Raw genomic sequence first — 24,159 nt, 5'->3', positions numbered from 1 at the left:
TGCCAGTTCGTCAATATCACTGCGTCACCATGTTCCCATGTTTAATACACGCTTTAATTCCTATCATCATGAAAAATATATCAAGTATACATCTCAATATTTAATTATTCAGAGAGCTGTAATATCACAAATGTAATGTACTCTGTGTCCTGTCGGAGGAAGAGAAAGCCCGTTTAAGAAGCAGGTAGTGATTCACACACATAGAGCACATAGAAGATCAAATACAAAACAAAGCATTTAATGTGCTACTTTAGTTACGATGGTATTTGAGAAACTAGTAAATTAAACAATTTAAAGATGAAGTTTATGATGTTCTACTTTAATGACAAAATTAAAGTGGAAATTTTGAGATTAAAGTTGAGATTTCAAGCTTATTTTCTCACTGTGTCCCTATTTTTTTTTCTTTTTTCTGTACCCTAATAAGCTTCATTATGACACTCAGACGGTAGGCTACGACTCGCCTTTTCATGGCGACTTTGATATCTGACAACTTCTTTTTTAATTTCGAGCACTGTGTGACTTTGTGAACTTGAGCTTTCAAGTTTCTCCAACACTCTATGTCACTCGATCAACTTCCTTTTGTTGTTTATACCACTGTTTAAACCAACAAATAGTATGTTTTTCCTTGCCTCCACTTGGTATTCACTGAAATTCTTCTATTTTACCCTGTGCTTTTGGCATTGCCTTTTCACAGAACGCTGAGCTTAAGGGCTATTTATATTGATTTGCATATTCAAAGAGACGTAATTCTAGGAGGAATTTGGGAGTGGCAGCAGGCGCGTGCACGTGTGTTACTTTTCACGCTGACCTGGATTTATGGAGTGGAAGAACGTGGAAGTTGTCGAACGCACAGATTTATGCAACTGTATTTTTTTGGGCATACAGACATTTCCGCTTTTGTCCTTACACCATGTTTTAGTGTGAATTCTATGCATGGCGTTATGTATGAGGCCCCATGTCTGTTCTTGCAGTTTACAACAGGGCTACTGGGAAGACAGGTCCATAGATAGAAAAAGCGCGAATACATCAATTTTTCATGCCAAACAAATACTTGAGTATTGATGTGCATTATGAGATTACATACATATTGCAAAATAGCATGTCCATGCTGTTTAAAGAATGAAAAAAGCAAAAAGCAACACATTGTTGTGATATTCAGCTATTTTAAAAGGAGACCCAGCTGTGCACTTTACTTAGCCAACTACTTATTTGCAGCTCCTTAGTAAGGGTTGCTTGGCTGTTTCAAAAATCCAAGGCTTTTATTAAAAATACAATTCAGTGCAAACAACGTACAGAATAACGTACAGCGATACTCATATGTGCTTTTCTCACTTGCTGCCTCTTGTCATAATTCTCTCATTGTAAGCTGTGTAAAATAACAATGTGGAATGTAATGGATGAAAAGTCAGCATCGTTTAAGAAAAAAATAATCATATAATTTCTTTACTTCCTGTCTCTCTCTTTAACTTGTTTGTTGCAAGTAAGCTTTTGCCACAGCTTACCTCCTGACTATATGAATAGTGAGCCCTCCAGCTTAGAATGGTTTTTACAACTTCCTGTCATGGTCACACTAGGCCAAACTCCAGCCTTGCTTTTGTCAAACAAACTCCATGTTAGGCCTCCCCTAGTAGCTCCTCATGTTCCTAAATATCCCTGAGGTTTTGTAAGCTGGCCACTTTCTTAACTTAAGAGCACAGTCCTGTCAGTTCCCATCTGGAACTATATGATCTCTTGTGGCCAGGAGGTTCTTCTACACTCCTTCCAGGCCTCTGTGTCACATTTTGTTACTAAAATATGACATTTTGAGATGTCTTTTTAGAAGAGGAAATTCTTTGCTTCCACTTACTAGCCCTCCATTTCACTACTTCACCTGATGTAGAGTACTAGGAATCTCTGACTCCTGCTTTGTCTCTTCCACTTTAGCATCTTGGGGAAAACTTGCACCCTGGCTGCAACTCCCTGTATGTCTGTCTGCCTCTCTCTTAGACTGGTACGCCTGCCAGTTTTCCTTCTGGATCTGGATCTGTGTTAGACAAAGCCAAGCACATTTTAGTAACTCTTGACTTCACATGCTGGCATGTCTATTTACTTTTTCTCTGTCACTGTGCATCTTTTCCTCTTTTCCCTATGCAACCGATGTGGTCTTCTTGCCCCTGGTGGTCACTTGTCCTGCTGGCAAGCTTTCATACACTATACTCAGTACTTTAGTTGAAAAACAAATGTAGTCCCTCTAAATAGTAGATGAGCTGATGTCCAGTACTGTATTTCCCTGAACTTTTGGTCTTGGGACACATTTTCATCTGTTATTTGTTTTTTGATGCTTCTTTATGACACCAAAAATTGCATTGACAAGTTTGTCATTCAGCTGAGGGTAAAGATTTTCTTTAGCACTCCTTTTGTGGCCAGTTAAAGAATATACTGCCAACTGTTTTCTGCTAAACATCAGATCAAGGAGATCACAGATCAGTTTTGTTGGTTGCTGATGTTTATGCCCCAGTGATTGCATGCTGTTGGCCTCTATGCCTTCTGCAATTAGAACCTAAAAATAGAAATTATACAAATGCATTACAAGTCAACTAGAAACTATCACTAACACCGTCATTGGGTTGCGTCTTGTTCTAGTTGTCTTGATTCTGTGGCTTGACTGAGTTGTCTTGGGGCCACGTGGAGTTCAAGTGAACTTGGGTCTCCATTGAAGAGGTTAGACAGAAGTTGGAAAGTGGTCTTGTTAGGTTTCTGAGAGCTTGGAAAAAATATTCTTCATGTCCATCCGCTCATTTTTCTTCATTTACACACAAACAGCAAACATTTGAGTCAGTGCAGGTATTCAAAGTAAGGCAGCGCTTCCAAAATAATTTCCATCACTTTAAGTATTAGTAAAAACAAACCTTCTATTAACAGTATCTACCATGTAAAGAGCTGATCTTTACTTCTCTTTCTTGAGTTCTCTCACTCGTTGCTGTAGTGCAACATAATTCACACATTGTGCTAATGAGGGCTGAAACAGAATGATGCCATTCAGAAATTGTGTTAATTTACATTTTCATACATAATATACATGGAATCCCTTTGTGTATACATAAACCAAATGATGCATTTACAGTTTGGTCCATAAATATTTGGACAGAGACAACTTTTTTCTAATTTTGGTTCTGTACATTACCACAATGAATTTTAAATGAAACAACTCAGATGCAGTTGAAGTGCAGACTTTCAGCTTTAATTCAGTGGGTCGAACAAAAAGATTGTATAAAAATGTGAGGCAACTAAAGCATTTTTTTAACACAATCCCTTTATTTCAGGGGCTCAAATGTAATTGGACAATTGACTCAAAGGCTATTTCATGGGCAGGTGTGGGCAAGTCCGTCGTTATGTCATTATCAGTTAAGCAGATAAAAGGCCTGGAGTTGATTTGAGGTGTGGTGCTTGCATGTGGAAGATTTTGCTATGAACAGACAACATATGGTCAAAGGAGCTCTCCATGCAGGTGAAAGAAGTCATCCTTAAGCTGCGAAAGCAGAAAAAACACATCCGAGAAATTGCTCCAATATTACGAGTGGCAAAATCTACAGTTTGGTACATCCTGAGAAAGAAAGCAAGCACTAGTGAATTCAGCAACGCAAAAAGACTTGGACGTCCATAGAAGACGAGAGTGGTGGATAATCGCAGAATCATTTCCATGGTGAAGAGAAACCCCTTCACAACAGCCAACCAAGTGAACAACACTCTCCAGGGGGTTGGTGTATCGATATCCAAGTCTACCATAAAGAGAAGACTGCATGAAAGTAAATACAGAGGGTGCACTGCAAGGTGCAAGCCACTCATAAGCCTCAAGAAAAGAAAGGCTAGATTGGACTTTGCTAAAGAACATCTAAAAAAGCCAGCAAAGTTCTGGAAAAACATTCTTTAGACAGATGAAACCAAGATCAACCTCTACCAGAATGATGGCAGGAAAAAAGTATGGAGAAGGCGTGGAACAGCTCATTATCCAAAGCATACCACATCATCTGTAAAAAACGGTGGAGGCAGTGTGATGGCTTGGGTGTGCATGGCTGCCAGTGGCACTGGGACACTAGTGTTTATTGATGATGTGGCACAGGACGAATGAATGAATTCTGAGGTGTTCAGAGACACACTGTCTGCTCAAATCCAGCTAAATGCAGTCAAATTGATTGGGCGGCGTTTCATGATACAGATAGACAATGACCCAAAACATACAGCCAAAGCAACCCAGGAGTTTATTAAAGCAAAGAAGTGGAAAAATCTTGAATGGCCAAGTCAGTCACCTGATCTTAACCCAACTGAGCATGCATTTCACTTGTTGAAGACTAAACTTCGGACAGAAAGGCCCACAAACAAACAGCAACTGAAAGCCGCTGCAGTAAAGGCCTGGCAGAGCATTAAAAAGGAGGAAACCCAGCATCTGGTGATGTCCATGAGCTCAAGACTTCAGGCTGTCATTGTCAGCAAAGGGTTTTCAACCAAGTATTAGAAATGAACATTTTATTTCCAGTTATTTAATTTGTCCAATTACTTTTGAGCCCCTGAAATGAAGGGATTGTGTTAAAAAAATGCTTTTGTTGCCTCACATTTTTATGCAATCGTTTTGTTCAACCCACTGAATTAAAGCTGAAAGTCTGCACTTCAACTGCATCTGAGTTCTTTCATTTAAAATTCATTGTGGTAATGTACAGAACCAAAATTAGAAAAAAGTTGTCTCTGTCCAAATATTTATGGACCTAACTGTATGAATAAAAATTACTGCTTCTTAAGTACCTTGCATGGCTTTTTAATGAGATATTTTTAAAGTGAAAGCAGGTAACTGCTTTGAGTTAGTTCAAATACATGAAAATTGTGCAAACTTACAATGAAGTTTTCCTCCCATGTTCCAATGTTTTCGGTACGTTTTTCTCTTATGTTCTAATAAATTCATCACTAATCCTGGTACACTTCTCTTTTCCGTCTTTAGGAAGAGATGAGACATTAAAATGTTAACTATAATTATAGATATTTATATATATATATATATATAAATTATCTGAAAATTCATTTCCTCACTCTCATCTTCCACGGAGATTTATCTGAATTGTTTTTTTTATTTATTTTCCTCTGCCGCACACCTCACTATAATTCATTTTCCATTTGATGGCCATATCCCTTTTAATTCAGGGCAGTTTTCAATTTCTGGAGTAGTGGATAAATATATTAAATAAATTATTTTTTTTATATAACAGACAACTAACAACACTTTTTTACTCATGCTCTAAAATAGTTAAATCAATTAGTACTACTGTTGGTCCCAGGATGAATTCTTAATATAAATGAAAAGGTTAAAACAATACACCCCTCTTATACAATAAAGATCAGATTACATTCATATTGTCAGCTAAAGAACGCAAGATAACTAGTCGCAAGTAGTCTTAAGCTCGTTGGCACAATCACACATCCACGCTCATACACAAACCATGTTATGACTCTGGAAGTCTGGATATTTGACGAGTGATGACGTGCATTCTGATCAGAACAGAGCCAGCCACAGCTATACTTTAATCCACCAAAAAAAAAAAATTCCACTCAACCCCATATCCTTTTTTTCTTTTTTTTCTTTTAATTCAAAGATGACTCCACTCAATTTGGTGTGACACATTCTGTTAATGTAAGGGGGCCATTAAATCGATTTGTAAAGTGTATTCAACAACTTGCTATAGCATCGTGCCTGAACTCAGAATTCAGTTTGTATTCATTTTGACAGTCATATACTGCCAATCTCACATATTCATTGTCTCTCCTTATCACATGTCTGTACCACTTCAACCTATTTTCCTGTACATTTTTAGATAAAGTAAATTAAATCAATGGTTTGAAAGTCTCCCCCCCAAAAAAACAGGTCCAAGTCCAACCACCAATCATTTTAAAATACTGCAATGTGTCCAAGAATTGTGTGTTTGCAGATCAAAAGGAAGTGTTTCAGAAACATGCATATGCGCACTATCACGTTGGACGTGTGTTTAGCAATGAAGTGTCTGCATGTGAATAATCCTCATACACGTGTCAAAAATATATTTGACTTACAACAAACATTCTTACTGGAAAAGGCATGTAGAGATCTATACAAAACATATTTATATGATCTGGACGCAAAGATCTTTACTACCACCCTTATACTTTACATAAGCAGTGAGAAGGCAGAAATGTATCAAGAAACTGTGTCATCTGTAATTTTCTAACAATTTGGTTACACATCCTAAAAAAATAACATATGCTACACTAAATGAACTTTTCTAATTTTCTGCACTAAGCATATTTTTTGTAGAGTAACATATAGGTATAAAAAATCTATCTATCTATCTATCTATCTATCTATCTATCTATCTATCTATCTATCTATCTATCTATCTATCTATCTATCTATCTATCTATCTATCTATCTATCTATCTATCTATCTATCTATCTATCTATCTATCTATCTATCTATCTATCTATCTATCTATCTATCTATCTATGAATGACAGGCATTGAGTGCGGGCAGCACCTTGGCAGCGTGGTTTGCATAGCTCCTAAACAGCTCAAAAGTAACTGTTTTATATTTGAACACTCTCTTACTATCTATGTAAATTTGCTTTGCACAGTCTATTTTTGCATATGTTATGTGAAAGAGTTTCATTCTGTCAAGAGCTGGTTCATGTGTTATGCCCATTTTATCTGGGATTGACTTTGGGTACCTGAGCTGGAGAGACGGGATGATATTGAATGTTGAATTATAAATCATTGTTATTAAATCAAAGTATCAACCCTGTATATTAAAATGAAAATCTCCATTGGGAAGTGAAGTCTAGAGAATAGTTGAGTGAGTAGGTGATGCTGGAACGTAAAGTAAAGATTCTGCACCTCTGGGTTCACAGATGCCAGCTGGAGTGGTTTGGTGGTTCAGACATGGCCTACGCTGAAGGGACCTGAGGTACACTCAGGGTATGCTGAAGGAGTTAATCTTTCAGTTGGCATCTGCAAACGTTGCATTTCTAAAGAAGATATACAAAAATAGTGTTACATTTTGTGAAGTATATTATGTATGTTATTACCAAATTCCTATCCAGAAAGAATGGATTGAAAATGACAATGGGAATGATGTTAAAGTAAAGATTCTGAGCTTTTTGCTGGAAACAAATTAACAATGTTCATATACAAACCTGTAATATTTTTTATGTTGTCCAGGAGACACCCTGCCTTGAGCTGGAATTTAATTGGTTTGGTAACACCGTAAAATTCCCTGACAGCCAACAGACAGAAGAACATGCCAATTGGTGTATCTCCCGGGAGCTCGGATACAATTACTGTCTTGTGGGAGCGGTAAGGCTAAAGATCTGCTGTCAGGAAGTAAAAGCTAGACACCACTTTGAATGATTCTACAAGCTCTCCAAATTTTATTGATCACAATCTCCTTGTTTGTCATTAGAGTAATAGACTGGCAAGAGATAATGTACTCAGTGACAGTGACATTGATCAGCTGCGTAGTATCTGTCATCGAGACCCACTCTCAGAACTGACTGAGCAAGAGAAGGATTTCCTTTGGCGGCACAGGTGAGGACCTGTATTTTTATGACAGGCTTTGGAGAAGAGTGCTGATAATAAACTGTTCATGCTAAGAAAATCTATCTGTCTGAAAGAGTGTGATTTAAAGAGTGAAGGTTGGCATGCCTAAACTAGAATGAGGCATGAGGGTTTCATATGCAAAAGATGGGCATGTGGAGAGCTTGTGGTTGAGAAGAGCAAAAGTGAATTTGGGAACTGGAAATTATCTGCTGATTTATTGCAGATGGTATGAACTGTTAACATCCTTTTCAATGATTACATTAGAGAGATAAATTGGGCTGTCCAATATGTATAGAAACTGGCGGGTATAGGGTCCACCAGTCTCTGTTATGTTCTGTTGTGGTTTTGGCCATGAGTTTTGTTTTTGTTTATTGTCATTGTTATTTTTTCTGAACCATTTTCTTTTAATTTTAATTTTGTTAATTCTTTGTTTTTATTGTTTATTTTCTGTTAATTTCTTTGTTTAAAAAGTCTTTTGTCTGTTATCACAGTATATCGTTGAGTGTTTTTGTGTATTTTATGGTGGATCGTCAAGAACTCTAATTGGATTATTGTTCATAAAAAAAAGAAAACAAGCAAGAGATCTGAGCTATGAATGCAATAAAACCCAAATTATTCAAAAACATATATACTTGCTGTGGAAGCCCATTCTGTAAAAATCCCAGGGTCCTAGAAACTATTGTAATCGTTAGAAAAAAACTGAAATATAGAGATGTCAGGTAATTGAAAGGAACTACTCTGGGCATCTCTCTTCTAGGAGGATTTGTTTTGCCAATGTGCTTGCATCGCTTGTAAATTAGGGGCAGGAGGAAAAGTAAAGGGGTAACGTTTTGCCAATGTTAGTGGCTAAGCAACTTTGTCTTTCTTCTGAGATTTCGTTTTGCTGACGTGCTTGCCCCGCTTGTGTTATTAGCGACTAAGCAAGTTTTCTGTTTCCTCTGAGGTGGAACCCTAACCCCGACTCCACCTCTCACTTCCAGGCTGGATAGACACACACACTTCCATGCGTAGACGTTTATTTGTGTGTTTATTAAAATAATAAGCCCTAGGTGCAGCAATTAACATAATGGTTGAACAAGAGGGTTATTAAGTACCCACAGTCAATGTTTGAATGCAGTGCTGCTAACCTTTGCTTGTGTGGTTCTGTTCTACTTTTGGGCTCTCATGCTTTTTGGTTTTTATTGACCATTGGGCTTTTTGTTTTAGCTTACTCTGGTTTAGGCCTTTTTGCTTGTGTGGAAGCTGGCCCGGACACAGACAGGCAGACACATTCATGTTACCCACCACATGTTTATTTAAGTGTTCCCTATTTACAATTTGTTAAAGTGCACCATAAACCCCACAAGTCCCAAAATTCCTGGCCACAACACCAATGCCTTGCTACAGACCGCCTCCTTCTCTCCTTTCCAGCTCTAGTCCACTCCTCACCCGACTCCAGCCCTGAATGAAGGGAGGCGGCCCCTTTTATAGCCACCTGGATGTGTTCCAGGTGCTTCCTGGCAATCTTCCCCCGGCACTCCCCACTCCTCCGGGTGCCCCCAGTCTTCTTTCCCCCAGCACTTCCGGGTGTAGTGGAAGTGCTGAGGTCCAGGGCTCCAAAGGCATAGGGGCGCTCCCTGGCGGGGACCATGGGCCCCTACAGGGTGGAGCTTCAAAGCTCTGTACCCTTGGCCCCCAAAGGTACCAGGGTGGTCGCCCCCACATGGTCTAGGGAAGGCGCAAGCCCTCCTCCGGTCCTCCTGGGCGTCCCAGCCGGGTCACCACCCCAGCCATCTCCGACACTTGTTTCAATCAAATGGGTAGAGGTTAATGTAATAAGTGGGGAGTGTGTAACAAGGCTGAAATGGGGAGAAGCCCCTGCGAAAAAGAACATGCCTTTAAAATCAGAAGCCCAACAGTTCACAAGAGGTCAGATCCTGTTTAGTCCAACTGTCTAGGAGTCTTGGACTCAGCACTCTGAACCTAGCAAACCACTTTCCTGCCCAAGAGCTGTAAGTGCCTCAACAAAATGAAACTGCTTCTTGTATATCTCCCACAGACTAGCAATGGTAATACGGAATAGAAAAAATACAGACAATGTGTATATTATCATACATTAAATTAGAAGATATTTACAGGAAATTCTTGTGTAATTATTGTTATTGTTGATTAGCAAAATTTGCCAAAGTGTTTTTCATTGTGAATATTAATGGTTACCAGTGAACGTGTTCATCAGATTTTTTATGGATTTTCACTGTGTGGCCATCTTAGACAAATATTTTTTTCAGCACCCCATGATGCTTTATAAGACCAGCTTGAAATCACAAAGCTGTAGCAGCCATGCACAGAACGTTTGCATGTGTGTTTTTTAAGCATACTACACCTCACATTTTACATTGCTGCCCGATCTGTTTTGTACATGCATGATGTCAAAAGCCACTCAGTATTCCAGCTGGATTTGCATCCCGTGTGTGTTTAAAAACAGTATTTTCTTTTGTGGGGTACATTTGTTGATCATGATCACCGTGTGCTCACTTACCTGCTGCTGCGCAATGTGGCTAATTTCCTAAGCCAGCTGAAGTGCAAATAGCCCCATGGTGACGTAGAGTCAAAGCAAACTTTAAAGGAGCTCTCATCCTCCCTTTCTCCAACTCAGAAAACATGAGACCATGTGAAATAATAATAATAACAAAAGATTTATTACTATTTACAAGGTGTTTCTATTTTCTTGATGGAAAAAAGAGCAGATAGATGTGAAGCAAAAAAGATTTATCAGGTGCGTCCAGAGCCAAAACTTCAAAACAATGGAGCCAGTCAATTCTATGTCACTGGCCATTAAATGTCCTGAAGAGTGGAACTCTGTGAGCGCAATATTTTTTTTACTTATTGCTAGTTTATGGGACTCGAGTGCATCTGTGCAACGGGTGACACCTCAGCACCACACTGGAGAACTGTGAGGTTTTTTGCAGTGGTTCTGTTTGTGGTTATTGTGGTGGTGCAGTGGTTACTTACCTGTTCACCACAAACTGGCTTTGGAGGCAACTGCACTACATTTTGAAGAAGTGAAGTTGCCTCATTCCATTATGGCCTGTCACTTCTTAACTTGATTCCCTTTTGTCAAGTACTTAATCCAAACATAAGCTGTCATACAAACAAAGCCAAGTGTATGGAAGTAGCCTTCTTAGCTTAGCTTAAGTAATGGCAGTGGCCCATCTGGCCCGTTCACAGGAAGCTCTTGTAGCCTACAATAACAGCGACTCATTCTCCTTTAACCTTAATTTCTAAAATTGTTAACAAATTGGAAAAAGCACCACTCTAGTCAATACCTCTAACAACTACCCTTGTTAGTTGTTATACTGTGTATTTCCTGAATTAAAATGGCTCTGTAAGTAGTTGTCTTAGCCATTTTTTAAGTTATTTCTGTTTCTTTTATCATTTTTGTAATAAAGAAGTTTCACTCTTCACAACAACGGAATATGCTTTTGAAACCTTAGCAACTGCCTGCTCCTAACTATACCAACTATACCAACTATAGCAAGACCAGGGGAATTTTAACAGGTGTTTGAAAACGGATATGCCTGTAATATTTTCTAGAGGGCCTAATTTTGGCCCCTAGCATTCCCAGTCTCACAGTACGATGAGGCTTGTTCATTGTAGTCTGCATCGAATTGATAGATCAGCCGATTTTTACTTCTTTCTTAAGATCAGTCCCTAGTGACATACATTCAAGAACATGCTATATAATGTACTGTTCACATATGCAGAATCTATAAAAAGAATGTAGCCACCTCTCCCCAAAAGTTTTACATTTTTAGATATTATTTTAGTACTAGGTTGTTGTACCGTGTTAGCCATTATGAATGTAGAGAAAAGCCAAGCAAAATGACACCTTTTATTGGCTAACTAAAAAGATTACAATATGCAAGCTTTTGAGGCAACTCAGGCCCCTTCTTCAGGCAAGATGATTACATCTTGCCTGAAGAAGGGGCCTGAAATCATCTTGCCTGAAGAAGGGGCCTGAGTTGCCTCGAAAGCTTGCATATTGTAATCTTTTTAGTTAGATATTATTTTATTAAGTCTAGAGTATTCATGCTTTTAGTTGGGACATTTTGTCATAGAAAAACACAACATTTATTCTATACAAATAAAATGAAAATTCTTCACATAACATTTTCAAACCTGCCTAATCAAACTTTATCGCAAGGGGCCAAAGCCTGTCCCAGGAGCACTGTGCATAAAGTATATAGTCCTGGACAGACCACACTTACACACACATAAATTAATTGGTAATTAATTACATTTATTTAGTGCATTTTAACCTACTAAAAATACCTTACATAGACAGTTGGGAACTACTTCAACCACAACCAATGTGTAGCATTCACCCGAATGATGTGATGGAAGCCATTCTTGTGCCATTACGCTCACCACTCATTAGCTATTAGGTGGTGAAGGGGTGAAAGTGATAGTTAGCCAATTAGAGACAGGGAATGATTAGGGGCCAGGATGACCAGGCTGTGGTGGTCAGTTTAGCCAAGACATCAGAGTACACCCTACTCCTTTCAAAAGGTGCCCAGTACCTTGGTTTTATGTCTCATCCAAAGGACAGCACCATTTTTAACAGCACAGTGTCTCTGTCACTGCACTCTGTTAGAATCTGCACACAGACCACCGGCCCAGTACCCCCTGCTGGCCTCACCAACACCTCTTCCAACAGGAACCTAAACAATTCCTAGATGGTCTCCCATCCAAGTCCTGGCCAGGGCCCAAGCTTGCTTAGTTTCAGGTCGATTATCTGTTCTGATGCGCAGATAGTATCGAGTCACTAAGCAATTGTACACACATCTTTTGGGATGTCAAAAGAAAACCGAATGAGAGAACCTACAAACTCCACTCAAGCAATGTCAGTGTGAGGGATTTGGCTTGAAGAAGCTAGATCTGTGAGACCATTGCCCCACCATGTTGCCCCAGAAAATAACTAATTTTATAAGTATGTACCCTGCATGAGCTCAAATTCATTAGGTACGAGATTGCAGCCTTTAGTTTTTTATATGACGAGACTCTACCCATTTTTCTGCTCAATTTTTGCATGTTCTTTAAAACCCTACAGGATGTATGGGGAACAATAACTGATACCACATATTCACTATTGAACTATAAAACATTGATTTTTACATTTTTACTATGTTTCTTTGTTTTGAGGTATTCTGCTGCAAGCATAGCAATGTTCTCTCAAGTCCAAGACTGTGGCAGATTTCTTTATATAATGTCTTTAGAGTTCCACATTCACCAAACTCTACAGAAATAGGACTGGCGCAATTCTGCTCTGCCCTACTCATCCTGGGCACAGTCTATTTTCAGGACATAGGTTTTCTACTATCAAAGCTAGCACCTCTTGGTCAAGAACAGTTTTTATCCCTCGGCAATCTGTCTTCTCAGTATTGTGCATCATACTTAGAATAAGTAAACTGTACATTAACATTCATTAAACATTCAACATTGTGCTACCTACTAATGCAGATGTTCTGCGTTGTAGCTGTATTGTCTTTCATTTGTTTTGTTGTATTGTATATGAGTGACCTGCACTATGTTTCATGTACCTGACCAGACAGATTGAGTAAAATTACCCAAGTACATCTGTATATAAAGAAGGCATATAAAGAATCTCTGTTTCTTTCTCTGTCCATCCTGTTTAGGCCTTTAACTTCACAAGTACTCTAAAGTCTGTCTCAGAGGATGTAACCACAGTGTTTCATAGTAGAGAAGGTGCAGTTTTATATGTGCTTTGCGTTAAGGCTGTGATATATAACCTAACATCCTATTAACCTTCTTTATCATTTCTGTACGCTGTCTGGATGTTGATAGTGATGTGTCCACTATGACACCTAAATCTTTCTCATAAGGTGTACTTTCAAGCTTCAGACGTCTCATTGTGTATTCAAATCTTACGGCTTTATTATGGATATGTTACTAGTGTGTAGAAAATGGCCTAAGATAGAGGAAGAGGGAGAGAGTACGAGAGAATGAGTGAAATTGTTTTGTCAAGGAACAGGAGATGAAGATGAAGACAAGTGTCCTCTCTACAGAAAAGTAGAAAAAAAAACCCAAGAATGTTTATATTACAGTTGATATTTTAAAGGTTTGACACCTACCCTACTTCAAAACACTAATTAGCGCAATTGTTTTCGTATTTCAGACAGTACTGTGTGAGTATGCCAGAGATACTGCCCAAGCTTCTGCTGTCTGTGAAATGGAATTCCCGGGATGAAGTAGCCCAGGTGAGGAGGGCTGGAGATAAGATGACGTTTGTGGCTTTCATTGTGTATAAACAGATAACACAAATTGTCTGCGGAGAAACATGTCTATCAGTTTTTATGGAGAGGAAAAATGTAAATCCTAGGACATAAATAAAAATGAAATATTTCTATGTACTTGTCCAACAATATTAAAATGTTGTGAGTATTTAGAGGTACACTGCCAGTTCAAGACTACCATAGCCTTACAAGTCCTCCATTTATATTTATTTATGGGTATTTATTGAACAAGGTGCACTGTGGTGGTGTAGACAGAAAAGTCATAAGTCTTGGGTTTATAAAACTTACTTTCCAAACTGCTTTGTTTTGAATTATCATTCTGTAAGTTCATACTTATAGTTTTTTGTTTGCAACCTTCAGTATGTATTCATGTGCTGCTGCCTTTCAGCTCCAGAATGGTCAGTTCAGATACCTGCCTAGTCATTGCTGGTGTGAAGTCTGCATCCTCTTCCTGTGTCAGTGTAGGTTTTTCTCCCAAGTACTCTGGTTATAGTCCAATATCTCATGAACTAATTAATTACTGTCTCTGTATGACTGTGCCCATGGGAGTGCTTGAACAAGAATCCAGTCAGGGATTTGTTCTGTCTGGTATCAATTCACCAGCTTCCAGTAACACCTGAACTGTATATAGAGATTAGGGAATGGAACATTAGATAGATATTTATTTAAGTGATCTGTAGTTAGTACTGCTACCTCACAGCTCCTGGAGACTGAGTTCAAATTCCATCCTGGTACAGTAACTGTCTTTGTGGAGCTTCCATGTTCTCAGTGTGGTTTTTCACTTATGTTTATTGTTTTTCTGTCTACTTGTACATGCCAAAGACACACTGATTACCTTGTGATACTAAATTCACCCTTTGTGGTTATGTGAATTCAATTTGCTCTGTTTAGTTTTAATTTGTTTCTGCTTTCTGACCAGTACTGCCAGCATAGGCTTAGTACTTTGCAAAACTGACTCGGACAAAAACATAAATGGACATAATATTCAAACCTTACAAATTTACAATTTTTGATTTCTGCAGTTAGAGCACAGGCATTTTAGATCACATATTCTGTGTTACATGAGGATTCAGTGGTTGGTATTGAACTACACCCACATCACTTATAAAGTGTGCAATGCCAACTGAGCTGTGGAGACTTTTAATTGCATTAGTAAAGAAGCAACCTATTAGACGTTTGAGGACTGAATTGTCCGGTAAAATTAATTGCGTTAAATATTTTATGTAGTGTCTCAGGTGCCTGTGTTCCAACTCTACAAATAAATATAAGCAATCAAATTCACTGTAGGTCTGTAGTGATTGATTGCCTTGAAATGGTGGTCTCTGTGGACAAGTGATATCTAAAATAAATATTGTCTCTTTCAAAGCACAGTCAAAGCTGTATAATTCAGTACACGGAGTGACACTGTAAATCTGCATAGTGGGATTTCAATTTAAGCCCACCACTTTACTCACTAAAAAGCATCCATTTGTGACCTATTTAGAAGTGTTAGGGGAGCAGTTGGAAGCAGCAGAGGTTCACTTTGGACTTATTCCAATGCTGAATGCTTTATTTTGTGCTACGAGTATTTTCCTGTACTAGTGCTTGCTCCTAAAATCACATTCCTTTCTTGGTTTTCTGATGTCTTTTTATTTCTTTATACTCTGTTTGTTTAACTTCTTCCTCACTTTTCACTTTTTCCTTCCAGATGTACTGTCTGCTGAAGGACTGGCCCCTGATGAAGCCAGAGCTGGCTTTAGAGCTGCTTGACTGTAATTTCCCAGACCCAGTGGTGCGTGATTTTGCCCTCAAGTGTTTAGTGAAGGGGCTGACAGATGACAAGCTGTCTCAATACTTGCTACAGCTGGTACAGGTGAGATGTTTAATATTTTCATCATACAACATTTAATTGACTCAGTACTTACTGTGCGGGGAGCCTGTGAACAACAGTCTGTTTGTTTGGTTTCAGGTACTTAAATATGAGCAATACTTAGATAATCCACTTGCTCGTTTTCTCATCAAAAAAGCACTGACCAACCAACGCATTGGCCACTTCTTCTTCTGGCATCTTAAGTAAGTGACATAGCATAAAATAACATTTTTAACAATCACAATGGGTTATTGAGTGTAGATTGCTTGGCAGAAATGACTGATTTATTCCATGAAAATGAAATCTACAGCACAATAACATGTGTAGAAAGTGAAGGGGTCCACTGCATATATTATATGCAACTAAAGGATTATACATATACAATATGTTATATATATTTGCCAGTATCTATCTATCTATCTATCTATCTATCTATCTATCTATCCTTGGAAAAACTCTGAGGTCATGCATTAATTGGATGCTGATATTATTTTCTTTGTATGCATAGACTAAGATAAAGCAAACTGAAATAATGGGTAAATATTTAAAGATAATCATTATAATTTCATGTCTTTGAATTTTGTAATTATGTTAGGCTAGTCATTTTATTTCAGAGACCTAAATTTAATGTATATGTGTATGGGGACTGCATGGTAAAACTATGATTATTTTGTATAAGAGATTAGATAAGACAGGATAAAAAGGTTTGCGACATCCGAAGGCAATCCCCATATACTGTAACTGAAATGAAAATAAATCTGTTAAACAAATGACTTTGAGGAAAAACATAATTTCAGACACAAGTCTAAATCTTCATTGACTTAAGGTAGAAGATCTTCTGGCTTTGAGGAATTCAGGCAGGAAGAGGCAGGTCCAGCAGACGGACACCAGTGGTAGTAAACCTATCAATCTTCCAGTCTGCATAGAGTAAAAGAGAAGAGGCATTAATGCACAGCGCCAGCCCCTGGAGTGGCGGGTTATTACCATTACTTGAGCCCATCTGCTGTTCCCCCATGTGCATGTGCAAGACAATTGTCACCATCACTGTAATCTACCTGTTAGGCTAGCGGGTTAAACAGAATTGAGTAACTTCTGCCTACAGTCTGAATGTAGCTTTTGTAGCCTATTGCAACATATGGATCCAAACATAACTGCATTGCTCTGAGAATATGGATCAGCTGTCCCTAAGCCCCCAACGGTGGTGCCTAAGACTGTGATATTGCTTTTGATCATTTTGTTCATTTACATTTCTAATACCAATTTTTTATCATTTCCTTTTTCAGTTTATACAGTATCTCATGTTACCTCATATCTCATTTTGTTATTTGGTGTGTATAGGTCAAATCTACCATTGATGATTTCAATTATTGAAATGTTTTTACAGATGCTTAGTTGTATTAGAGATGCTGGCCCTCATGTTTCCTGAGTTTGTCCTCCATAGCTCATCTTATATCTCGCTTTCCTTTATTTATGTGATTCAGATTTATTTTTGATCATTTAATTTATCATTATGTTAAGTTCCAACTCATCTGGTAGTCCTTGTGATAATTGTTTTGCTGTGTTTCCTTAATGCAGCTATTAACTTTTACTTTATGCCTGTGGTTCAAATCAAGCATTGACAGTTAAGCTTACTTTGTTACAAATGTTCCTTGCCATCAGTTCAGTTCTGTCCTTATGACTGTTTCGTTCTCATTGTCATATTTTATATCCACATCAGACATTGATTCTCACTATTATCAGTTTTAATCTACATCTACTTTTCTTAACTAAATTCAGCATTATTCCATTTTTGTGGTCCATTTTCGTCTCTCAAGATTATCTTTACTGTTACATTAACTGTAGGGTTCAGTTCCACCTCTCGTTCTCTGATTCTGTTATTTCTTCTTTGAAATTTACTTTAGAGATTCATATCCTGTCTTGACTTGGATTGTCTTTTTTCCTTTCATTGCTTAATACATTAGGTCAGAAATGCACAACAAGACAGTGAGTTTGCGGTTTGGTCTGTTGCTGGAGGCATTCTGTCGAGCTTGTGGGATGTACCTGAAACATTTAAACAGGCAGGTGGAAGCCATGGAAAAGCTCATTAATTTGACTGATATCTTGAAGCAGGAAAAGAAGGATGAGCCACCAAAGGTAAGGTTTTCAGTTTGGGAACCAGCTAGCATGTGAGTCGAAGTTTACCAATAATGTAGAATCAGATGGTAGCAGGTAGTAACTGCAGCCCTTCTAGTGACTGTACTGTATAAGTCCTGTGTTCATCAGTTAGACTGAACTTTAGGGTAGAGAGCATTTGTCATACAGCATTGTATGTTTCTTTTTAGACACAAATGAAGTTTCTAGTTGAACAAATGAGCCGTCCTGACTACATGGAAGCTCTTCAAGGGTTTGTGTGTCCATTAAATCCTGTCCACCAGCTAGGCAATCTCAGGTAAACACTACATTCTATCTCGAGGGAATCTCTTTTTTTCTCATTATAAATATGATTGTTCCTAATCTGTACTACGTAAAGTTTCTTTTTTTATTTGTGACTCATAATGAATTGTATTGCCTTAATACCCGATTTCGTGAATGACATGCATGGGACTGGGATACTTTTTGGCATGACTGGATCTTGTTCATGTGTGTTTATTCTAGCTTCCTACCTTAGTGTCAAGACTTATAGTTCAAGACTTGTCAATATTACTTCTCCCCATGTGCCCTATTGTGCCTGGTCTAGTATCTTTACTACATTTGTTACATGGCATTTCTGACTGGAAAAAACATAGCTGTTCAACAAAATGCACAAATGAGTGGAACTGATACTGTAGATAGATAGATAGATAGATAGATCAAATATAATTTGTCATTATTATATGTTATTGGGAAAAGTACAGTATAACTGAACTGGAAGAATAGGTACATAGTGGTGTCTTAGACATAGGTCAAGTAGGTGATTGTATGGTAGTGAATGGTTTAATAGACCAGGGATAATAGTAATTCCATTCAAAAAGTGAAACTTGTATATTAGATTCATTCATTACACACAGACTGATGTATTTCAAATGTTTTTTTCTTTTAATTTTGATGATTATAACTGACAACTAATGAAAGTCCCAAATTCAGTATCTCAGAAAATTAGAATATCAATTAAAACCAGTGCAAAAAAGGATTTTTAGAAATGTTGGCCAACTAAAAGGTATGAACATGAAAAGTATTCTCAATATTTAGTTGACTCCCCTTTGGCCTGGATTACTGCAGCAATGCGGTGTGGCATGGAATCGATTAGTCTGTGGCACTGCTCAGGTGTTATGAGAGCCCATGTTGCTCCAATAGTGGCCTTCAGCTCTTCTGAATTGTTGGGTCTGGTGTATTTCATCTTCCTCTTCACAATACCCCATAGATTTTCTATGGGGTTAAGGTCAGGCGAGTTTGCTGGCCAATCAAGAACAGGGATACCATGGTCCTTAAACCAGGTACTGGTAGCTTTGGCACTGTGTGCAGGTACCAGGTCCTGTTGGAAAATGAAATCTGCATCTCCATAAAGTTCGTCAGCAGCAGAAAGCATGAAGTGCTCTAAAAATTCCTGGTAGACGGCTGCATTGACATTGGACCTCAGAAAACACAATGGACCAACACCAGCAGATGACATGGCACCCAAAACCATCACAGTTTTGAATGGGTTTTGTTTCACAATCCTCTCCAGGGTGCGGTTATCCCGATTGCTTGTACACTTTTTTCTACCACATCTTGTCCTTCCCTTCGCCTCTCTATTAATGTGCTTGAACACAGAGCTCTGTGAACAGCCAGGCTCTTTGGCAATGACCTTTTGTGTCTTGCCCTCCTTGTGCAAGGTGTCAATGGTCGTCTTTTGGACAACTGTCAAGTCAGCAGTCTTCCCCATGATTGTGTAGCCTACAGAACTAGACTGAGAGACCATTTAAAGGCTTTTGCAGGTGTTTTGAGTTAATTAGCTGATTAGAGTGTGGCACCAGGTGTCTTCAATATTGAACCTTTTCACAATATTCTAATTTTCCGAGATACTGAATTTGGGACATTCATTAGTTGGCAGTTGAAATACATCAGTCTGTGTGTAATGAATGAATCTAATATAAAAGTTTCACTTTTTGAATGGAATTACTGAAATAAATCAACTTTGTCATGATATTCTAATTTTATGACCAGCACCTGTATTTGTAAGTTTGTTGATGTGGCATTGAATGGTATTATTTTATGTGTCTGACTGGCAAGGGATCCCAGTTATTGCTGAGATGTGTGGTTGTGATGAAGTGAATAATCAGACTGAACTTCTTTGACACAATCTCTTTTGAAACCTCCACAGACTAGAGGAGTGCCGTTTTATGTCGTCTGCTAAAAGGCCACTATGGCTGAACTGGGAGAACCCTGACATTATGAGTGAGCTACTCTTCACCAACAATGAGATTATCTTCAAAAATGGTGATGGTAAGTCAAAGAGATCGGAAGAAGGAATTAATGAGGAAAATATCATGTTTAAAAGTAAGAGAGGTAAAGATCTGAGAAGGTGATGTTCAATATTTTTTCATTTAACTAAAACTAGTCTTTAAAAATGTCAGTAGTGGAAAGCTTTACTTTGAAAGGCACATTTCTCTGGCAGTAATTGTACATTCGGTATGTCAGTTTTATGTCTGTATATGTGACAATGGCTGGTGTAGAGACAGATACAAGATGGGATTTTATTTGTGGAGTCAGCCAATGATATGCCAGTTGTCACTATTTTGAAGACCAGAAAACATAACAGGTTGTGTTATTAGATAAATTACTTTGTTTCATTAGATGCACAGGTTATTAATTAAAGAGTAAGAATGAGAATTTATTCAAATTTATTGCCCAAGTATTTCCCCACATACAAGGAATTTGACTCTGTTTTCATTTTTTTGGTAACTCTCCAAGTATTACATGACCAGCATTCATACAATTGAGAAGTATACACCTGAGATAAATACAAGACAATGAATGTAAACACATGCATACAAAGTGCAAGACAGTGCAAGAATATACTGAATTAAGCATTACATTGTGTAAAAAATATTGCAAGATATTTTGGTGTCAGGACTTAACAGGACAGCCAGTTTAACCATTTATGAGCTTGATGGTCTTTGGAAATAACTGTTCTTAAATCTCCTTGTTTTGGTGTAGTTTAGTCTTAGTATCTGGCAGATGTGAAAGAATCAAAGAGGTTGTGGTCTGGATGTGGGGGGCCGGTGATGATTTTGCCTGCCCACTTCATAGCTCTGGAATAGTACAGGTCCTGTAACGTGGGACGACTGGTGACAGCGATCTTTTCAGCAGACCTGCAACACCAAATGCAAGCCTTGTTGTTAGTTCAGATTTTAAATTGTAGTCTATGCTTTATTGGCTTGGCTCTTCCATCTGTTGTAGACCTGTATGCATCTAGTGTCATAAACCATGTCAACAGGATTACCACTGGATCATATTTGTTCCACAAAGTCCACTCTGGTAAATTCTTTAGGTCAATTAAAACTAACACTAACAGGCACCAAAAGGGTTTCTTTCCCAGAGCCATAACCTAAACAAACTAGTAATTTACCTGTTTGTTCTTTCATATATGTGAATGTGAGAGTGTGTTTGCCCATGTATGCAAATGCATAAGAATGTGCAGTGCTAGTGCCAGGTTATTTTGCACCCTGGGCTAAGCGTATTAGTGCACCAGTAGCAGTGTTCAGTAGCTAACCCAGGTGGCTGGGTTCCCCCCCTTGTGATCTGAGCGCAGGCAAATGCCTAATTCGTCTTCATGGTGATGCTGGCCCCAAGTATGTACACACATGCTTTCGTGAATACACATTTACACTTGTTTTTTACAATTGAACTATTCTGCTACTCTTTATAATGTTAACTTATGTTATTTGTATATGATGTTGTGTTCTGTTATATGCAGTTCCAAAGGTACAAAGCGAAAATCTTGTACATTAAGTACTTGTGCATAAAAGTGATTCAGATTCTGTTTAATGAAATGATTATCTTTTTTTTTGTCCACTAGAGGGTAGTGTTACTCTCTAAATAAGATTTCTTTGGCCATTTTCATTTTCAGATCTGAGGCAGGACATGCTAACTTTGCAAATCATTAAAATCATGGAAAACATCTGGCAGAACCAAGGACTTGACCTCAGGTGACCAAAGAATTTGATTTCCATGTGTACTGGATTTTATTTTTTACTTTCTCCATTTACCAGGGTGCTCCTCTCATCCCTGCAGGATGCTTCCCTATGGCTGTCTGTCTATTGGTGACTGTGTGGGACTAATAGAGGTTGTGAAGAACTCGCACACCATCATGCAGATCCAGTGTAAAGGAGGCCTGAAAACAGCATTACAATTCAACAGCAATGCACTTCATCAGTGGCTTAAAGAGAAGAACAAGGGAGATACGTGAGTGTGTGGAAACATTTACTCCATATTATAAACTCTGCTCTCCCTGCCCATGTCCTTTTGATTGTGGTGAGGTTTTTTTTTGCAGTGCATACAATAAACACATGTTTGAAGATTTCACAAACTAATAATAAACCTGTACCTGGCCATAATTAAGATGAGTTCTTTATCAAGAACATGGCTACAGAAATGATCACTTGTGATCAGTAAATTTCACATGTGTTAGAACATTTTTTTCTTTATTTTGACAACTAATGACACAGGGAATAGGTTACCAAATAGTGTGGAAGATTAGGGACTTGACTATTTGGTGAATAGCATTGGCGAGTTTTGTTAAGATGAATGACCTGTTCTTGTCCTAATTGGTTTAATGTTCTAATATTTAATATTTAATTTCCTAACAGTGGCAAATAAAGATCTATCTATCTATCTATCTATCTATCTATCTATCTATCTATCTATCTATCTATCTATCTATCTATCTATCTATCTATCTAATATTGATGTAATAAAGTGGCAGTATTCATAGGTCAATTTGATTCAATCTTTTCTTATTATTTCTTATTTTATAACAAGCGTAATCTCTGTTCCATGAGTGGCAATTATGTGCATAACAGACATTCACACTTAATATCTGCATCCCTAGCCATGCCTATGTTGATTTTCTTGCAGAGTGAACCACTGCTTCTGCATGCAAACCTTTATTTTAATTTAACAAACACATATCAGTGACATACCTGCCTGAAGTTTGTTTATCAGGTGTACTTTTCAAAGGATAATCTGTAAAAACCCTAAATATAAAATATAGGTTTACATATATGGCCTCACGGATGTCTTCTAGCCATTGCCCCTGAGGTTACGGAAATGCTATAGTATAGCATTTTGAAGAGATCTGCTTTCACAAGTACAGTACAGTTGTTTTTACCAACTTCTTTTTTACATTCTCTTTTTAGATATGATGCTGCCATTGATTTATTCACCCGTTCCTGTGCTGGCTACTGTGTGGCCACATTCATCCTGGGCATTGGAGACCGTCACAACAGCAACATCATGGTTAAGGATGATGGGCAGGTCAGTTTAGACTTTACTACAAATAATGCTAGCAGATGATGCTGGTTTATATAACTATTTTATTTCCTTTATTGTGTTATTTATTGATCTGTTTTTTAGGGTGTAGTTAAAAAATAAATCTCATGTTACTCATGACAGATAATCCACATGTCTCTTATCCAGTCATATGATCAAAACATGCAAAATGCATGCATTTTTTGCTAAAGTATCATTACAGAAAAATGAGCATACAACATAAACAGGAAAGGAAATTCCCATAGTATTGTGCTTTTGAATAGAAAATCTGCCTCATTGGTCAAGAGTCCTGACTTCAATTCAAAAGTTTGTTGATCTATCCATGATATCCTAACTACAGGGTCATGGGGGTTTGCTGGATCCAATCCCAGCCAACACAGGGTGCAAGGCAGGAAACAAATCCCGGGCAGGGTGCCAGCCCACCATAGGGCGTACACACACAGCCACAATTTAGAATCGTCAATGCACCTAACCTGCATGTCTTTGGACTGTGGGAGGAAACCCACGCAGACACGGGAAGAACATGCAAACTCCACGCAGGGAGGACCTGGGAAGCAAACCTGGGTCTCCTAACTGTGAGGCAGCAGCGCTACCCACTGCGCCACCGTGCCGCCCAAGTTTGTTGATGCTGTCTACTTATTATTTTGGAAGTAAGTATTAATAATGCTTTAGCAAAAAACACATATGATTTGCATGTTTTGTGCATACAGCTGGGAAACAGACATGTGGATTACATACCACGAGTAATGTAAGATTTTTTTTTTCTTAACTAAATGGGGTAGGTATCATAAAAATATATGTAGGATTTTGGTGGAGCATTACTTTAAATAAAACAGGACTCTACACTTGATAAACCAACAATACAGTGATTAATATTTCAGAAACAAGAACCTTAATACAGATAACTTAAGATCCTAAAGGCTAATCGGAAGGCAAGA

The 24,159-nt window shown here is 38.1% G+C and overlaps 1 protein-coding gene across 2 annotated transcripts in view; it reads left to right on the top strand.

Annotated features, from left to right (window-relative positions):
- Nucleotides 1-24,159, top strand: part of LOC120525111 (phosphatidylinositol 4,5-bisphosphate 3-kinase catalytic subunit alpha isoform-like) — a 104,498-nt gene that overhangs the window by 64,194 nt on the left and 16,145 nt on the right. For both annotated transcript variants that reach the window (XM_039747130.1, XM_039747131.1), the window contains exons 10-20: nt 7,214-7,348; nt 7,455-7,579; nt 13,767-13,848; nt 15,572-15,736; nt 15,833-15,936; nt 17,695-17,866; nt 18,055-18,161; nt 20,052-20,173; nt 21,801-21,879; nt 21,965-22,135; nt 23,089-23,206. In XM_039747130.1, coding sequence (XP_039603064.1) covers nt 7,214-7,348; nt 7,455-7,579; nt 13,767-13,848; nt 15,572-15,736; nt 15,833-15,936; nt 17,695-17,866; nt 18,055-18,161; nt 20,052-20,173; nt 21,801-21,879; nt 21,965-22,135; nt 23,089-23,206 — 1,380 coding nt within the window. The remainder of the gene's footprint in view (nt 1-7,213; nt 7,349-7,454; nt 7,580-13,766; nt 13,849-15,571; nt 15,737-15,832; nt 15,937-17,694; nt 17,867-18,054; nt 18,162-20,051; nt 20,174-21,800; nt 21,880-21,964; nt 22,136-23,088; nt 23,207-24,159) is intronic.

The sequence above is a fragment of the Polypterus senegalus genome, chromosome 3 (assembly GCF_016835505.1).
Source record: "Polypterus senegalus isolate Bchr_013 chromosome 3, ASM1683550v1, whole genome shotgun sequence".
NCBI classification, from domain to species: domain Eukaryota; kingdom Metazoa; phylum Chordata; class Cladistia; order Polypteriformes; family Polypteridae; genus Polypterus; species Polypterus senegalus.
The sequence above is the reverse complement of the archived record's forward strand: the minus strand, read 5'-3'. Positions and strand labels throughout refer to the sequence as shown.